This window comes from Rhineura floridana, chromosome 6 (genome assembly GCF_030035675.1).
Source record: "Rhineura floridana isolate rRhiFlo1 chromosome 6, rRhiFlo1.hap2, whole genome shotgun sequence".
Lineage (NCBI taxonomy): Eukaryota > Metazoa > Chordata > Lepidosauria > Squamata > Rhineuridae > Rhineura > Rhineura floridana.
In genome coordinates this window covers 53,082,850-53,102,655 of record NC_084485.1, presented here as the reverse complement: position 1 = coordinate 53,102,655, position 19,806 = coordinate 53,082,850, and the positions used below count along the sequence as shown (strand labels likewise).

At 42.5% G+C, this 19,806-nt stretch overlaps 1 protein-coding gene across 3 annotated transcripts in view; it reads right to left on the bottom strand.

Annotated features, from left to right (window-relative positions):
* Positions 1-640: 640 nt before the first annotated feature.
* The window catches only part of TNNT2 (troponin T2, cardiac type), a 41,149-nt gene continuing 21,983 nt past the window's right edge, over positions 641-19,806 (bottom strand). The window contains exons 11-13 of one of the 3 annotated variants that reach the window (XM_061631884.1): positions 8,293-8,383; positions 6,416-6,456; positions 641-790 (exon numbers count right to left, since the gene is read on the bottom strand). In XM_061631884.1, the coding sequence (XP_061487868.1) occupies positions 742-790; positions 6,416-6,456; positions 8,293-8,383 (181 nt within the window). In that variant the 3' untranslated portion in view covers positions 641-741. Of the gene's footprint in view, positions 791-5,299; positions 5,341-6,415; positions 6,457-8,292; positions 8,384-19,806 lie in introns of those variants that run through there. The other 2 variants (XM_061631885.1, XM_061631886.1) reach the window with 2 other exon arrangements.

Genomic DNA, 19,806 nt, shown 5'->3' with positions numbered 1-19,806 from the left:
ATGTGGTGTCCCTTCACATGAGGGACATCCATTATCCTTACATATGTACCTTTGACAGAATTGAGAGGCTTTCAGAAATAAAAAAGTATCCCAGCATTGGATTTTTTTCCATCTTATGTTTCCTTAACAATATGGGGGTAGCTGTTTAAAGCAAGGATGGAGGGAGAGAAATTTTAATTTAAACTTATACCTAACTGTGTTTGTGTGTGTAAAATGTGTACATTAGGCAAAATTGCATACAAAAATCTGTATATTAGGAGAACCATGCACTAAAATGCTGCTGAATTTTTGTGAGGATTTTTAAAAAGAAAATTGCAAACTGATGCAGAAATATGAAGAACAGAACTGAAGACTGGAAAAATTAGAAACTGAGAGAAACCAAAACTGAAGGAGTCATCCATCCCTAGTTAAAGATAGGGATTGATTCATCAGTCCGCAATCAGGCAAAGAAAGTGGGGGTTGTTGCTGCATGATTGGCTTTATTTACAGACACAGTATTTTTAATTTTGGTGACACAGTCATTTCCACACAGCAGTGCATTTACTCCATGCAGTGACAGTGCTGCACACACAGCTACAGCCATTCTACAGAGTGGGGCCTTTGGAAAGCGGCTTGGTCTGAATAATCTAGAACAGTTGGTGAATTCCTTTCGGCCACGTAGGTTGGGATGCTGGATCAAGGGCTGGTCAACACAGAAAGACACTGCTTTGCCTTCCCCGCAGGCTAGGCATGAACCACCTCTCACTTCCATCGGCCACCAACCACAGGCTTTCCACGGGCGGCCTTTGAGCTGTTGGAGAAGCAGAGAAGCAAATGAGGAGTTTCAGGCAATGGTGAGGTCAAAGCAAAAGGCAGAGGGGAGGGTCCACTTTTGCAATGGGCCAGAGCTGTGTGGTGGTTTCTTCTGCACAGGGATTCTTTTGGGTAAATCATTCAGTGGGATGCACGCAGATCCCAGCTTGGTTCCTTGGGGAGTATGTTCGATGCGGTTGTGCATGGCATGTGCAGTCCAATGAGGAAAAAGCAATGTGAGCATAAGGTTAAAAAAATAATACAACGCTGTCATGTCTATACATGCGAAGCAATGAGCTGGGAGCCCAGGATATGGAAACCTAAACAGAGATATCTTGTGCCTTTACAGGTATATCTTGTTCCACAGATTTAAAACTTGGGTAGAACCGATTCTTTCTCTCTGTGAAACCTTGAGAACTGTAGTTCTGTGAGGGGAGGCAGGGCTAGAGAATTCTTCTAGAACAAGGATAGGAAACCTGTGGCCCTCCAGATATTGTTGGACTACAACTCCCATCACCCCAGCCACCATGACCAATGGTCAGGGATAATGAGAACTGTAGTTCAACATCTGGAGGGCCACAGTTTCCCCATCCATGTTCTAGAGAATTATCAGAATCTTCACCAAATTGCAGTTCCCATAGTTTTTGGGATGTGGTGGTGGGAAACTATGATAGTGAAATTAGTATAAAACCAATATCAGTTTGTACTTTCAGTCTGCCTTACCTCTCACCAGTTAGGAGAGAAATAGCCACTTGGGAAATGCAACCTTTCTTCATTCTCAAGAATTAGCTCCTGATTTCCCTTCAGGTCATTCTATGTTTTCCTCAAAAAGGCAAACCTAAAAGAGCCTGCTGAAGCTAGATTATGAACCTGGCACATTAATCAGCGACATCACCAACCACCTAATCCCAAGTCAAAATTGTTTTAATTAATGTTTTTAACCTGCAATAGTATATTCCCTGGAGGGCATCCCATGGTTGATAGGTTGTTTTGGATCTTCCTCCCTTGGACAAGATCCACCCTTGGAGAGGCAGCCTGTCAGTCTATTCCCTGCTGCTGTGGACCCTTGCCTTATTCCCACCAGGATTCCAACATCATGGGTGTTGGAGGGGGGGAATTGGGGGAAGTGATGGATCCAAGTCCAGTCACCCAACAATACTCTGAGATGGGGCAGTATATTTTGCATGTACTTTCTCTTCCATTGTTTCCAATGGGATGGAAATGAAAAGGGGGAAAATTCCTGGAAATGGCAAAAGAAAAGGACAATGCTGCTCCCAGTGCCTTGGGGGTTCATGCAGGATGGAAAAAGTAGTCCTCCCTCTCCTGAAACAGTAAGATTGCTCTGTCTCTGGATTTATTTCCCACAAGTCAATAAAATTTATCAGAGGAACTGAATGTGCTAAAAAAAACCCAACCCCTTAAAGAAATAATAATACAATATAACACTTCCCACTACCTTTGACAGGATTTGTGATAGAGTGAGTGAGAGTTACAACTGTGCCAAGGAGGACCACCCTCTTGGGGCACTTCCCTTCTTTTTGTCTACCTCAGCAAATGGGTATGAAAAAGAAAATTAGGCCCAAGCAGTGGCAGGCTAGATTCTCCCAAAGGGGTGTTCCTGCCCTAGGGCTGAGCTGAAATGTCTCAGAATATATTCTTCTGGGGAAATTTATATTTTTCTTTATCTCCCCCCCCACCTTTGAAAAAGGCCAATTTGCAGACATTTCTCCAAATGTTCTCCATCATTTCATTTTAATTTTATTTATTGTTAAGAATAGGAAAAATATGCATTTATTAATCATTAAATAATTATTTATAAGATTTATATCCTGCCCATCTCCCAGGAGGAGCCCAGGGCAGCAATAAAACATGCAGTGCGGTTGCCACTCCTAATAGTGGGCCCTGAAAAACTGTGGGATAATTTCTCCTCCCTTCAGATCAATGAAGTGACATGCACACCCTCCCTCCCATTTCTCTGCCCACAAATTGGGTGGATAATTTCAAGAGGCCACTTGAACACAGCTCTAGTTTGAACAAGTGAGCACTGCTAGCTCAGGGTAACCTTTTGCTTGAGCAAACCCTCAAAGGGCCTGCTATGTGAACAAAGTGAGGTGTTGTTTTGGAAGCTGGTCATGTATGTGCTAATCGGAAAGCATTTTAGAGAGCAAGAATGCAGTGTCACTAAAGGCAATGATGCCACTCAAATCTATATTGGCTGAAGCTCCTGTGTCAGGTGAAGTCACTGATGAGCCAGGCAATTTCTATATGCCTAATTTCTGGCCCTTTTTGATAGACCGCTATACCCTCTAAGAAATTATAGCAATTGTTTCTAAATCTGAGGTCCTCTTAGAGACAGATTATGAGTGATACTTGCTGCTCTGAGAAGACACACAGAGATGTCCTATATCATTCTCAGCCTTTCCGCCTCACTTTTGCTTTCCCCCCTCTCTTATCTATTGACCTCATCAAACTCTCCTTTCCTCCATTTCCTGTATGATTTGATTCCCCACTAATTATCCAAGAACTAAAACATTCACTCTTTATGAAATTTATCACATGAAATCAGAGCAGGCAATCCTGACATTTTATGAGACAAGATGTACAGGGCTTTTTCACATTATATAGCAGAGGTAGCCAATGTGGTGCCCTCTAGATGTTGCTGTGCTATGCAGCTCCCATCTTCCCTGACTACTGACCCTGCTGTTTGAGGTTGATGGGAGCCCCAAAACATCTGGAAAGCATATGTTGACTACTCCTGTTATATACCAACAAACCTGTGTTTGCCATCACATATACACTCACAAGGAACCAATCCCATCTCTCTGATGAGTGTATATGATACACACATTTTCCAACACCTGTTTCTCACACTTACATCTTTCATTTTTAGGTGCACACTTATGTGTGCACCTAAAAAGGGCAAATTTGAAGATAGAGCAAGACCTGAATTTCCAAAATCTTGAGAGATATTAACATGATTGTACTTTGATATATCCTAAACTCTCAGGCGCTAAATCAAGTATCCATATCCAGATGCTTAAAGCATCATGTATCTAGCTAAAATCTCCCTGATACAGAAACCCAGGGCTCTCTTTGGGATGGTATGCAAAGTCATATCCCTTCATTACATGCACTTGAAGTCATTTCCCTTCATTACATGCACTTCAAACCATCACAGCACACCACCACATCGCAAAGGGCACAACATGCTACTCACCCTTTCCTGAAGTAGGTAAGGAGGGAACAAGAGAAGAAATATGGTTTAAGAAGCACATAACACTCTCAGCTAACCAGTGTGGTGCACCTAAAAGGTCATTAGAAAAGGAGCCATTCCTACTGCAGGCTGCCATTTGTTTCTGGACAGCTGGTTTAAAAAGCTGACTCTGGAGACAATTTTGTCTGCATAGCCACTCTGCGAGATGGCTACATTACTTGTTTGTGTCAAGAATGCTCCATAGTGATCAGAACTGCTATCAAGAATTCAGGTGATGATTCATTCCGTACTCTATCATCAACTATGTCTACAACACTAAGCATGTTCCTCAGCACATCTGGGCCTCTGTTCTCCATCTGTGAACTGGAGATCATGCACAAGGAGAATGGAGGGGAATAAGTGATCATGTTGAAGAATCCAATGAGGAAAGAGGCTGGGTGCTTTGTGTCTCCATAAGTAGATGATAAGATTAATAGGTGGTAAAGGACTTCCAGCTGGACAGCTCAGCTACTGCAGCAAAATTCAACTGTATGAAGCCATTTCCAAAACAGTGTTCATTGACATATCCTTAGAAAGGGAAGCATTGTGTAAGGAAGTGATGGAGTTCAGAGATCAGAGGAAAATAACTAAGAGGGATGCAAAAGGCATGCAAAGGAAGAAATAGATCTGTGGCGGGACCTTGGTGAGAAATGTGGTTGAAATGGGAAAACTAGGAAAGAATTTCAAGTTAAAGAAGCAAATGGAGAAAAGCAGGAAGGCAGAAGCAAACTCTAGTCTGAAAGCTGAATTGTGAGGGAACGGGGTAAAAAGTGAAGAGAATAAAAGACAGAATAAAACAAAAAGAGGAATAAAATAAAGGGTGTAAAACGATAGACAGGAGGCAGCAAAAATAAGAAAAGGTGATAAGGCAGGTTATATAGATAGTAGTCTAATAGTATCAGTTCCATGGATAGCCAGAAGTGCTTGATCCAGGACTTCAGAGCACCTAGGTGCAGGATATTAAGATAGCAGCAGGATTTCTGTAGCAGGAAAGGCATCAAGGACTGAAGTGGAACGGGTTGGCAGATAATAATGGAGTGGAAGAGAAAGAAAATGAAAGGAGGAGCAGGGGAATGTTAAGCAGGAAGACAAAAGACAAAAAGAATTCCAAAGGCTCCAAGATGGCTGGGTATTTTACAGAAGGGAAGAGGAAAAGAGGTGGATGTGTAAAAGAAAGGGACAATTGTGAAAGATCTACTGGGAGTGCTTGATACCATGAAACAGGATGGGATACTACATGGCCTGAGTACTTACACCTTTTGATGATCGCTAATGCGGTTCCGTAGAACATTAATCTGCAAGAGAAACAGACAGGAGGTGACACTTCCTGGCGATATTTCATCATGGGGAAACAGAAAGGCCACTGGTTGAAGACAGCATGAAAAGAAGACTGAGCATGGGCTGATTACCTTGTGCACAGAAATCAGAAAGGCTGCAGACTGTAAAGAATCCCCCTCTGGTGAATTGTTTCCATATATAGGATTGGAAGCCAGAAAAGGACAGTGGATCTGTTTGTCTGTATCCACTGTCCACCTACCTCAGTCTCTGCTCCTTTTTCTAATGCTGTCTTGAGAAGTTCTTCTCTGCCACAAGGTATCCTTTCCATCCCATATGGAAAAGTTATAAATCCAGCCTGGCTAAAATGAATTTTGGCATAGTTGGTGAAAGGACTGAAGCAAAGCCTGCCTCCCAACACTCCTGAAGACTTTGGGTGCATTTTTCAGGGTGCTTCTTCAATGCTTTCCCATTATGATCTTGGCCAGTAACAGAGTCTTCTGGAAATATCCTCCTTTCTGCAATGAGTAGGTGCTTGGAAGGAAAGTGGTGCCACTTGTGGCAGGGTCAGCAATTCCTAGACCTGATGCTTCTTTCAAGGAATCTCTAGAGTTTGCTATATTGAGCATTATGCATTGTGCTCTGCACAAATGTGCCCTGCTCGTGATGTTCCCACAAGGCAGGAATGCTGACAAAGGTATAGAGCCAAAGAGCAAATCCATGTGAATCACTAGAAATGCATTTTTTCAGTTAACATGCCAAGTTACTCTTGCTTCTGATGTAAGGATCCAAAGCAGAGAAGAACAGTTCCAAAGGAACTTCCATGTACTTACCCTTATCAAATGGTCTGGCTGAAAAGACAAATGGCTGGCTGGCTTCAGTTAAATCTTGATTCTAGAAATCTTTGCAAGCCAAGCAAGAAAAACATGCAAGACAATAAAAGACCACCTTGAGAAGATATTGACAGGCCCCAAATTTTACTGGACCAAAAAGATTTACTGGACCGTAAGATCAGGGTTTTGCACACCTAGCTCCACACCTTTCCTCATTCATTACTGCATTCTGCTTTTTTGAGAGAGGACAAGCCATACTTACTACTTGCTTAACTCATCGCAGCGTGCAGTGAGTATGGAAATCTGGTTAAGGTTAGAGAAAGGAGATCATTACAGACATGAAATTCCTTGCAAAAGAAAAATTAACAGAAAGAAAGTGGTGATTCTGAGAAAGCAGTATTGAATACTGAGTTAAGAGCACTTAGCACCTTGCTAAATAAGGGCCAATAAGTGAAACAAGAAGCAGATCTACAGGTAATGGAATGTATCCTACTTCACAAACTCCAGCTGCTGATCCTTATGTAGCTAAAACCACACCTTTCATCCACACACAAAAGGAAGGCATCTGCCGGCTTGGGGAAATGCCAAAGTTTGCAAAAGCCCATCCCCCTCAGCATAAAAACCCTAAGAAGGGAAGGCCCCAGATGTAGCATTCTTCAGGGACATTCTGCCTTCATAGAATGCCCCAGATGTAGTATTCTTCTGGTCACACCAACAAATGGCAGCTTGTGGAGGAAGTGAGTACATGTTTTTCAAGAATGCCCCGGAATTATGTCCAGGGCATTTTGATAAAAGGGGGGGGGGAGCAGAAGCCACTGGCAACTGTTAGGAAAAGCATCACTGCCACTAATGATATACTTCCTACCCACTCCCTAAAAGAAAAAATACTGCTGCTGCCACCTACTATCCAATAAGCACCCAGCACTCCACAGGTGAAACATTCAGGCAATTTCCTTCCTCAAAATGGTCCCCAATTTCAGTTCCCTTTTTTATCTCCAGAATGTCAAGTCAGTTTGAAAATGTACATTTTAGGCTTGGCTCTAACTTACCTGCTATGTTAGTGAAAGTGACACGTGAACAGATAGTGTTAAGCCACTTTTAGTGCAGATTAATTAAGCTGCTCTGGCAGCTTAATAGACTAAACAAAATACTAAAATACTAGGCACTTACAAATATGGTTTCCAGGGTAGAGATATTTGTTAGTCAGACTGAAATGGGTCATACCAGCTTTGCAGAATCTATTGCAGCTTATGGTGGAATTTGTGGGTCCTTGAATGCTGGCTAGACTAGGTTAGACCTTTGCAGACAGAGATTGATGCTATTTCATGCGAAAAGCTACATCCATCTGAATCAGAGAAGTGTCAGACTCCACTCATTTAATAAGCCATTCAGCTCTGACCTCTGAAGCAGGTTCCAGAGGGAGATAAAGTTAGGTTCTCATCGAAGTGAGACAGGTATGATCAAATGGCCTTTCTGTGTTGTTCTAAGCAGGGAGGAAGAGGGAAGAGGGAGGAGGAAAAGCATGAAAAGTAGCAGCTAGGGCTGTATTGAATGTTTGCACATTTCAATTTTCAGGGTGAAGGTAGTACTTTCAGAGAATGGAAAACATTTCCTGAAAAGGTCCCATGATGAAAATGTTCACCTCCCACTCCCATCTGATGCTGCTTCAGAGCCATTGTTTCTGATAATCATTGGGTCTTCTTCTTGATAACAGAAATGTAGGAAACCCCAGCCAATCAAGGACTATGTAGATAGTTAATGGGATTATATGGCACAGTGATGTCCCTCAGAGCATAGGAAGATAATTGAGCATGAGGACAATGCTTGTTGCATCAGTCACAGGGGTGATCACAGCCAATCAGAGGTCATATGTGAAAAGGATGATGACATGACAATATGTAGCCAATCAGTTTTAGCTACAACATGAGGGCAAATGAAGCAGTTCTTGGTGTTGCCCTCCCTTTCATCCTCTTTTGACACAACATCTAAAAAATTACTTAGCTGACTATCACTTTTTTGATGCTGCTGACAATGCTCGCAAAAGTGTCCTTCCTTTCAGTTCAGTAGCAGCATTCACCTACCATGCATAGAAAATGGGGCTGTAGAAGACCAGATATTCCAACAGACGTTCAGACTCACCTCATATTTCTGCTTCTTGAACTTTTCCTGCAAGTCAAATTTCTCAGCTTCCAGGTCATGGATGTTCTGCCACAGTTCCTTTGCTTTTTCCCTGATATGAGAACATTCAGCATCAGTCAAGGGGGCTGCCAATGTTTATATCCACATTTGAACATGCAATGTGAGCATGTTGTTTTAGAGTATGAGAATCTTAGGTTTGCTATGCTGTGCATGTGAATGTGTATAGTCATGAAAATAGTGTGCACATTCTTTATTATTGTGCGAGAGTTACATGGGATCCCTGAGTGTGAGCATATGGCTTGCATATGATATGTATATGAATGGGTGTGCATGTGAAAGAGAGAGAATATGAATAAAGATGCCTGTGAACATGAGTGTTCATATCATTTAAGGCTTTCACGTAGGGTTCAGACAGAGGCTGCATTCAGACTAGGAATGGAAAGATCTGTCAGTTTCGGTTCTCTCCATTTCTCATTTTTCCAGTCTTAAATTCAGTTCTCCACATTTCTGCAGCACATTGCGATTGTTTGTTTAAAAAAAAAACTCACAAAAATTCTCCAACATTGTAATGCAAATTTATCCTAAGAAACACACTTTTGTATGCAGTTTCGATTAATGCACACATTTTGCAAGCAATTTGTCCTAATATAATGCATTTTTGTGTATTATTTTCATTAATACAGTATATTAGTTTTTAAGCACACTTCACCCTAGTACATGTATTTTTGCAATCACTGCTTGGTTGGAGAACTGCATCACAAAATTCGAATAAGAGCACCTTTTGAAAATGGCTGTGTTTCGGTTCTCATATTGTTCTGGAAACTGCAGATTTGATGGATTTGGCTTCAAATTCAAACTGAATCAAATTTCTCCCTCATTCCTAATCCAAACAGCACTTTATTCCATTTTCCTGACATTTTCTTACCTATTATTTTTTGTGTTTTATTTGATCTTCCAACACAATGTAAAAACTACCGCTGGAAAACTAGCAGAATCAAATGGAAACTTAGTGCTCATTTCCAGATTAATTTCTTCCAGAAAAAAATATGTTTGCAATGCCATTAACTTGGAAAATGATCGGGGTTTGGATTTTTATCTTTCCCCATAGTTTTTGATCATGCCACCACTGCTCACATAATGAAATTTAGGGTGGAATTCCAGAATACAGAAGTGCACATATACATAAAGGGGGTGTGTGTTTGTGTGTGTGCTGGTGGTGACATAGCCAATGATGTCTGCTAAGTTGTGTCACACCATACTAGGGGTGGGATCCATTGGCCAGTGCTGGTTCAAAAGCATTCTGTTCATTCTGTATCCGCTAGCTGCTGCTCTTTTTTTTTTTTGGCTTAGAAAAAATATCTATATTCATACTGATATTTTGAAGGAAATATGAATAACTTGTCATTCTTACAATTAATGTTTTAGAGGTAGATCTTTTTTAAAAAGTCAGTTTTGAAAAACAGCAGTGGAAATTCGCTACATTAAAATTCAATCCTCAGAAACTGAGAATAAGTGAATTAATGGAAAATTCGGTACCAAGTCCAAATTGGGCTGATTTCCAGCACATCTCGACACCACACTCATGGTGTGAATGAAACTGAGAATGACATGGTGGTATATTGATGGGGTGGGGAGTTCCATAATGCAACAGGTACTGCAGTATGAAAGGAACATTAGAAATGCAGACAGAAGTGCTAGCACTATATCCAGGAAAAATAATGCATATAAACCCTGTCTAACTGCAGCCAGAATGTTTCCTAAATTCTGAAAGCCCCAAATACCAACCATAAGAACATAAGAAGAGCCTGCTGGATCAGGCCAGTGGCCCATCTAGTCCAGCATCCTGTTCTCACAGTGGCCAACCAGGTGCCTGGGGGAAGCCCGCAAGCAGGACCCGAGTGCAAGAACACTCTCCCCTCCTGAGGCTTCCGGCAACTGGTTTTCAGAAGCATGCTGCATCTGACTAGGGTGGCACAGCACAGCCATCACGGCTAGTAGCCATTGATAGCCCTGTCCTCCATGAATTTGTCTAATCTTCTTTTAAAGCCATCCAAGCTGGTGGCCATTACTGCATCTTGTGGGAGCAAATTCCATAGTTTAACTATGTACTGAGTAAAGAAGTACTTCCTTTTGTCTGTCCTGAATCTTCCAACATTCAGCTTCTTTGAATGTCCACGAGTTCTAGTATTATGAGACAGGGAGAAGAACTTTTCTCTATCAACTTTCTCAATGCCATGCATAATTTTATACACTTCTATCATGTCTCCTCTGACCCGCCTTTTCTCTAAACTAAAAAGCCCCAAATGCTGCAACCTTTCTTCGTAAGGGAGTTGCTCCATCCCCTTGATCATTCTGGTTGCCCTCTTCTGAACCTTTTCCAGCTCTATAATATCCTTTTTGAGATGAGGCGACCAGAACTGTACACAGTATTCCAAATGCGGCCGCACCATAGATTTATACAACGGCATTATGATATTGGCTGCTTTATTTTCAGTAGCTTTCCTAATTATCGCTAGCATGGAATTTGCCTTTTTCACAGCTGCCGCACACTGGGTCGACATTTTCATCGTGCTGTCCACTACAACCCCGAGGTCTCTCTCCTGGTTGGTCACCGCCAGTTCAGACCCCATGAGCGTATATGTGAAATTGAGATTTTTTGCTCCAATATGCATAATTTTACACTTGTTTATATTGAATTGCATTTGCCATTTTTCCGCCCATTCACTCAGTTTGGAGAGATCTTTTTGGAGCTCTTCGCAATCCCTTTTTGTTTTAACAACCCTGAACACCCCTTTTGGGGTGGGTTAGGTTTTTACTGTTATGGTTTTAAATTTTAATGTTTTAATGTATTGTTTTTATCTTGTACATCGCCCAGATGGGTGACTAATAAATTTAATAAATAAATAAATAAAATAAAAACAATTTAGTGTCATCAGCAAACTTGGCCACTTCACTGCTCACTCCTAATTCTAGGTCATTAATGTACAAGTTGAAAAGTACAGGTCCCAATACCGATCCTTGAGGGACTCCACTTTCTACAGCCCTCCATTGGGAGAACTGTCCGTTTATTCCTACTCTCTGCTTTCTGCTTCTTAACCAATTTCTTATCCACAAGAGGACCTCTCCTCTTATTCCATGACTGCTAAGCTTCCTCAGAAGCCTTTGGTGAGGTACCTTGTCAAACGCTTTTTGAAAGTCTAAGTACACTATGTCCACTGGATCACCTCTATCTATATGCTTGTTGACACTCTCAAAGAATTCTAATAGGTTACTGAGACAGGACTTTCCCTTGCAGAAGCCATGCTGGCTCTGCTTCAGCAAGGCTTGTTCTTCTATGTGCTTAGTTAATCTAGCTTTAAAAATACTTTCTACCAGTTTTCCAGGGACAGAAGTTAAGCTAACTGGCCTGTAATTTCCAGGATCCCCTCTGGATCCCTTTTTGAATATTGGTGTTACATTTGCCACTTTCCAGTCCTCAGGCACGGAGGAGGACCCGAGGGACAAGTTACATATTTTAGTTAGCAGATCAGCAATTTCACCTTTGAGTTCTTTGAGAACTCTCGGGTGGATGCCATCCGGGCCCGGTGATTTGTCAGTTTTTATATTGTCCATTAAGCCTAGAACTTCCTCTCTCGTTACCACTATTTGTCTCAGTTCCTCAGAATCCCTTCCTGCAAATGTTAGTTCAGGTTCAGGGATCTGCCCTATATCTTCCACTGTGAAGACAGATGCAAAGAATTCATTTAGCTTCTCTGCAATCTCCTTATCATTCTTTAGTACACCTTTGACTCCCTTATCATCCAAGGGTCCAATCGCCTCCCTAGATGGTCTCCTGCTTTGAATGTATTTATAGAATTTTTTGTGGTTGGTTTTTATGTTCTTAGCAATGTGCTCCTCAAATTCTTTTTTAGCATCCCTTATTGTCTTCTTGCATTTCTTTTGCCAGAGTTTGTGTTCTTTTTTATTTTCTTCATTCGGACAAGACTTCCATTTTCTGAAGGAAGACTTTTTGCCTCTAAGAGCTTCCTTGACTTTGCTCGTTAACCATGCTGGCATCTTCTTGGCCCTGGCGGTACCTTTTCTGATCTGCGGTATGTACTCCAGTTGAGCTTCTAATATAGTGTTTTTAAACAACTTCCAAGCATTTTCGAGTGATGTGACCCTCTGGACTTTGTTTTTCAGCTTTCTTTTTACCAATCCCCTCATTTTTGTGAAGTTTCCTCTTTTGAAGTCAAATGTGACCGTGTTGGATTTTCTTGGCAATTGGCCAGTTACATGTATGTTTAATTTAATAGCACTGTGGTCACTGCTCCCAATCGGTTCAACAACACTTACATCTTGCACCAGGTCCCGGTCCCCACTGAGGATTAAGTCCAGGGTTGCGTCCCTCTGGTCGGTTCCATGACCAACTGGTCTAGGGAATAGTCATTTAGAATATCTAGAAACTTTGCTTCTTTGTCATGACTGGAACACATATGCAGCCAGTCTATGTCCGGGTAGTTGAAGTCACCCATTACTACCACATTTCCTAGTTTGGATGCTTCCTCAATTTCATATCTCATCTCAAGGTCTCCCTGAGCATTTTGATCAGGGAGACGATAAATCGTTCCCATTATTAAGTCCCTCCTGGGGCATGGTATCACCACCCACAACGATTCTGTGGAGGAGTCTGCCTCTTTGGGGTTTCGAGCTTGCTGGATTCAATGCCTTCTTTCACGTATAGAGCGACTCCGCCACCAATACGTCCTTCCCTGTCCTTCCAATATAGTTTATATCCAGGGATAACCGTATCCCACTGGTTTTCTCCATTCTACCAGGTCTCCGTTATGCTCACTATATCAATGCTCTCCTCTAAGACCAAGCACTCCAGTTCTCCTGTCTTGGTTCGGAGGCTCCTAGCATTAGCGTACAGACACTTGTAAGCAGTGTCTCTCTTCAAGTGTCTTTGGCACTTGTGGTTAGGCCTGTGGTAATTTTGCTCTTCTGAATTTATATCCTGTGCCCCTGCTCTCACAATGCCTACTTCTAGGCCTACCCCTTTTAAAATCTCATCATTTCTTTGGTTTTTATCCCAGGGGGGAGGTTTATTCCGAACTGGACCTTTCTCAGCTCCTGTCGGGTTTCCCCCTTCAGTCAGTTTAAAAGCTGCTCTGCTACCTTTTTAATTTTAAGTGCCAGCAGTCTGGTTCCATTCTTGTTCAAGTGGAGCCCGTCCCTTTTGTACAGGCCCGGCTTGTCCCAAAATGTTCCCCAGTGCCTAACAAATCCAAACCCTTTCACCCGACACCATCGTCTCATCCACGCATTGAGACTGCAAAGCTGGGCCTGTCTGGCTGGTCCTGCATGTGGAACCGGTAGCATTTCAGAGAAAGCCACCTTGGAGGTCCTGGCTTTCAGGATCCTACCTAGCAACCTAAATTTTGCTTCCAGGACCTCACGGCTGCATTTCCCCATGTCGTTGGTGCCAACGTGCACCACGACCACTGACTCCTCCCCAGCACTGTCTACCAAACTATCTAAACGACGGGCGATATCCGCAACCTTCGCACCAGGCAGGCAAAACACCCTGCGGTCTACATGCCCATCACACACCCCACTGTTTATGTTCGTAATGATTGAATCACCCACTACAAGGATCCCTCCACCCCCTGGAAATATATCCTTGGCACGAGAGGATAGCTGCTCATCCCCCAAGGAATGGGTCCCTTCTAAGGAATCGTTTCCCTCTTCCTCAGCTGGATGCTCTCCTTCCCCGAGACCATCGTTCTCCATGATAGCAGGAGAGCTATCATCGTTGGAGTGGGACACAGCTATAACATCCCTGAAGGCCTCCTCCACACACCTCTCTGCCTCTCTCAGCTTTTCCAGGTCCACCACCTTGGCCTCAAGGAAATGAAGTCGTTCCCGGAGAGCCAGGAGCTCATTGCACCGAGAGCATACCCACGACTTCTGTCCAACAGGCAGATAGTCGTACATGCTGCAGGCGGTGCAAAACACTGGAAAGCCCCCACACCCCTGCTCTATGTAAGTAGAGCTGCGTGTCATCAGTGTACTGATAGCAACGCACTCCAAAACTCTGGATGACCACACCCAACGGTTTCATGTAGATGTTGAACAGCACGGGGGACAGAACTGACCCCTGCGGAACCCCATACTGGAGAATCCACTGGGCAGAGCAGTTTCTCCAAGCACCACCTTCTGGAATCGACCTGCCAAGTAGGAGCAGAACCACGCCATGCAGTACCTCCCACTCCCAACTCAGCCAGTCTTCCCAGAAGGATACCATGGTCGATGGTATCGAAAGCTGCTGAGAGATCAAGGAGAATCAACAGAGTCATACTCCCCCTGTCCTTCTCCCAACAGAGGTCATCATACAGGGCAACCAAGGCTGTTTCCATGCCAAAACCAGGCCTGAAACCCGACTGAAATAGATTCAGATAATCGGTCTCATCCAAGAGTGTCTGGAGCTGGCCTGCCACCACTCATTCCAGGACCTTGCCCAAGAATGGAACATTTGCCACCAGCCTATAGTTATTACGATTTTCCAGGTCCAGGGAAGATTTCTTCAGGAGTGGACTCACTACCGCCTCTTTCAGGGGGCCCGGGACCACTCCCTCTCTCAAAGAGGCATTAATCACTTCCCTGGCCCAGCCGGCTGTTCCATCTCTGCCAGCTTTTATTAGCCAAGAAGGGCAAGGATCCAGCACAGACGTGGTTGCACGAACCTGTCCAAGCACCTTGTCAACGTCCTCAAGCTGTACCAACTGAAACTCATCCAAAAAATCGGGACAAGACTGTGCTCTGGATACCTCACTTGATGCGCCTGCAGTAACACTGGAGTCTCAGTCCTAGTGGATGCCTAAGATTTTAGCCTAGTGCCTAGCAAATTCATTACAGCAGGCCTCAGAGGATTCTACCATGTCCTTGGGGCCAGAGTGTAATAGCCCCTGGACAACTCTAAAGAGCTCCGCTGGGCAGCAAATTGATGATTTCATGGTGGCAGCAAAATATTGTTTTTCTGCTGCCTTCAATGCCCCTGAATACAGCTTACCAGGAGTTTGTCTCCATCTGCACTCAAGCCGTCTCCTATATTGTTTCATCGCTCTCAGCTCTGAGGTATACCATGGAGCCGTACGAGCTCTACACAAGAGAGGGTGTTCAGGAGCAATCATGTCAACTGCCCGGGTCATTTCTTTATCCCACAGATCAATGAGGGTTTCGACAGGAGCACCAGCTCTATCAGCAGGAAAGCTCCCCAGAGCCCTTTTGGAAACTATCCGGATCCATTAGTCTTTGGGAGCAGACCATCTTAATAGGTCCCCCACCCTGCAGAGGGGAAAAGCCGCTGTAAGTCTAAATTTCAGCAAGCAGTGATTTGTCCATGACAGAGGGACTGATGTAAGCCCCCCCCTTACAGATCACCAACTCCATGTCCAGTTGCAAAAACCAAGTCTAGAGTATGCCCTGCTCTATGTGTTGGGCCAGTGGCATGTTGGGACAGTCCCATGGTTGTCATGGAGACCATGAAATCCTGAGCCGCCCCAGATAAGGTGGCCTTGACACGAATGTTGACATCCCCCAGAACCAAACATCTGGGGGATCTCAGCAGTATACCCAAGACCACCTCTGTCAGCTCAGCTAGGGAGTCTTTTCGGCAGCGGGGTGGGCGGTACACCAACAGAATCCTCAATCTGTCCCACCAACCCAACTCAAGGTGCAAACACTCCAGACCAGTAGTCTCATGGACAGGGAGATTGCAGAGGGAGATGGCGCTCCTATAGACCCATGTCATGGGGATGTCCTGGTGATATCATAGGGGTGGGCCCTAGTGATGTCATAGGGGTGGGCCCTAGTGATGTCATTAAGCATGATACATTAAGCATCAACCACAGTTGCGTAGAGCATACCACTCAAACAAAAAAAATTCTCTGATTGGAAATTAAGATAGAAATCTTAGCTAAATGAGGGTCTTTCCAGGTCCAGCTGAAGTGATGGGATCATTCCTTATCATCTGCTTAGGGAGGCTGGGTAAGGAATATTTAATCTAGCCTACTTGCTTCTGGCAAGAAGAGTTTAAGTGCCCTCAGGCCAGGCCAGTCACCAGCAGGTCATTCTAGGAAGAAAGCCTAGTGCTGTGGAGATGTCTTTCTCTCCCACTCCAATCCTTTTTTTAAAAAAAGCAGTTAGGCAGGGCTTACTTAGGTGTCACTGCTTTTATTTGGCAGAAAACTACTACTTAAAAAAAGTTTACTTTAAAAAACAAAACAAAATTCCCCCAAAATCAGGTCCCATTGATTTTCAGTACAATCCTAACCATGTCTACGCAAAAGTAAGTTCTACTGAATTCAGTGGGATATGTGGAATTAGCATTGCAGCTTTTCTCCCAGGAAATCTTCATATCAGGATGGTTTTCAAGATAGGTTATGAATAAGATAAACTACCCTCTTCAACAGTCCAGTAACATTTAGATTTGTCTGAACCCTTAATTACAGCATGTACACTTTTTAAAACTTCTGTTCAAAATTATTTGAAAGATGAAATGCATAATATGCCATTTTTGCAAAAAAACAAAAAAAAAACCCTGCATGTACACTTTTATTATAAGTAAACATTTTTACTAAGTAAGGTCCTGCTGTGACCTTCTGTTGTAGTGCAATCCTACACATGTTTACTCAGAAGCAAGTCCCAATCCTGTACAGAGAAAGTACTCCTTATGACGCTGAAAGCTATATATTTACTGAATTTCTGATGTGAGACAAGCAGGAAAAGGAACCTGTTCTCAGAACTTGAAATGGGGTTTAGGTATTGCCTGGGGGGGTCAACAAATCCTGTCAATCACAACCCTGACTTCACTTATTGGCTAAAAACCTGAAAGGGCAGGGATTAGAGCAACTGGTACTAACAGAAGTTGCAGGGGGTGGCTGACATTTGTGTTTGTATCTTTTGAACGAGACCACCTAGAAACTTACTTTTTAAAAAAATGAAAGCTAAGAGCCCAGAGATTAAGGTGACTCACCCAGAGACTCAGAGAGGACCCCCAAAAACCAGAGTCTCCAGGCAAAAACCAGACACCTGGCAACCCTATCAGGTGATAAGAGGTCCAATGTGCATCACCTACCCACATGTGGGAACTTTATTCTATTGATTATTGCAGCATGAGGAGGGAGGCATTGAGCCTGGGGATACGCACTACAGTTGTGATGGAAATCACACCCCCGATGCTGTTTTTTTTTTTTAATTCTAGGATGAGGCTGTTAGCCACACATTTAATGTAATGTATAGTTGCCCCCTTGGTTTACCTGAGCATCACAGCCAGCTGAAGAAGTTTCTGTGGGCTCATTGCACCCTCTAGTGGTCTTACCTCCATTTTACTTTCCTCTATCTCCTTAAGCTTGAATACCAGTAATATTGTGTATTTCTGGAACAGTATGAGCAACAGTCGAGGAAGTTGAGAACAAACAATACACCCGACTGAGATGCATCCAAATTCAGAGGAAGTGAGTTAAAATGGACAGGAATGGGACATTTTCAATGAGGCAACTACAAAATATTTTATGCAGGAAATGAGAAATTAAGAAGAATTAAGAAGAAACAGGGTTATTTTAATAGTGAGAAGTGATGTAGCAAAAGCAATTAGGAGCTATAATGCACAGTCTGAGTGAGTGATATCAATGAGATTAAATGGGAAACCTATTAACATAACCATTATTCAAGTCTACAGTTCAACAGAAAACACAGAAGAAGAGGAATTGGAGAGATTTTAAGCAGAAGTACAGAAAGAAATTGATCACACACCAAAACAAGATGTTCTGATAATCATGGGGGACTGGAATGCAAAATGGAGACAATAGTCAAGAAATTAGAAGGAGGCTAGGATTGGGGAGGTAAGCTATGAGAGAACTAGAAAAGGTCCTCAAATGCAAAGATGTATCACTGAACGCTAAAGTCAGGATCATTCAGACCATGGTATTCCCAATCTCTATGCATGGATGTGAAATTTGGACAGTGAAAAAAGCGGATAAGAGAAAATTCAACTCATTTGAAATGTGGTGTTGGAGGAGAGCTTTGCGGATACCATGGACTGCGAAAAAGACAAATAATTGGGTGTTAGAACAAATTAAACCAGAACTACCATTAGAAACTAAAATGATGAAACTGAGGTTATCATACTTTGGACACATAATGAGAAGACATGATTCGCTAGAAAATACAATAATGGTGGGAAAAACAGAAGGGAGTAGAAAAGAGGAAAACCAAACAAGAAATGGATTGATTCCATAAAGGAAGCCACAGACCTGAACTTACAAGATCTGAACAGGGTGGTTTACAACAGATGCTATTGGAGGTCGCTGATTCATCTGTTGTTATGTGCCTTCAAGTCGATTACGACTTATGGCGACCCAATGAATAAGTGACTCTTCCCTTTCTAAATCTAGCTTGGACGTCTGACATTTCTCGCTCTATATATGGTAACAGCCTTTGTTGTAGAATCTTGAGCATTACTTTACTTGCATGGGATATTTAGGCAATAGTTCAATAATTACTGCATTCCCTGGAATTCCCTTTCTTTGGAATTGGGATGTATATTGAATGCTTCCAGTCTGTGGGCCATTTTTTGGTTTTCCATATTTCTTGACAAATTTTTGTCAAAATTTGGACAGATTCAGTCTCAGTAGCTTGTAGCAACTCTATTGGTATGCCATCTGTTCCTGGTGATTTGTTTCTTCCAAGTATTTTAAGAGCAGCGTTCATCTCACAATCTAAAATTTCTGGTTCTTCATCATACGGTTCTTCCATGAATGAATCTGTCATTCTTGCATCTCTTTTATAGAGTTCTTCAGTGTATTGCTTAGATCTTCCTTTTATTTCATCTCAGTCAGTCAGTGTGCTCCTCTGTTGATTATTCAACATCCCTACTCTTGGTTTAAATTTCCCCTTAATTTCTCTAATCTTTTGGAATAGGGCTCTTGTTCTTCCCTTTTTGTTGTCCTCTTCTATTTCTAGTCAATAACTATTGTAAGAGTTCTCTTTGTCCCTAAGTACTAGTCACTGTATTGTTGCATTTAGGGTTCTGATCGTGTTCCTATCTCCTTTTGCTTTTGCTTTCCTTCTCTCTTTAACCATTTTAAGAGTTTCTTCAGTCAGTCTTTTTGTATTCTTCCCTGATAATGTCTCTGACTTCACTCCATAGTTTTTCTGGTTCTCTGTCAACTAAGTTTAAAGCCTCAAATCTGTTCCTTATTTGATCTTTATATTCTTCTGGGATGTTATTTAAATTGTATTTTGGCATTATGATTGCCTTGTTCTTCTTCTTTAGCTTTAATCTGATTTTCGATACAACCAGTTCATGATCTGTACCCCAGTCTGCTCCTGGTCTTGTTTTCGCAGAAAGTATGGAACTTCTCCATCTTCTCCTACCAATTATATAATCAATTTGATTCCTATATTGACTGTTTGGTGATGTCCATGTGTACAGTCATCTTTTTGGTTGCTCAAATAATGTTTTCACAAGAA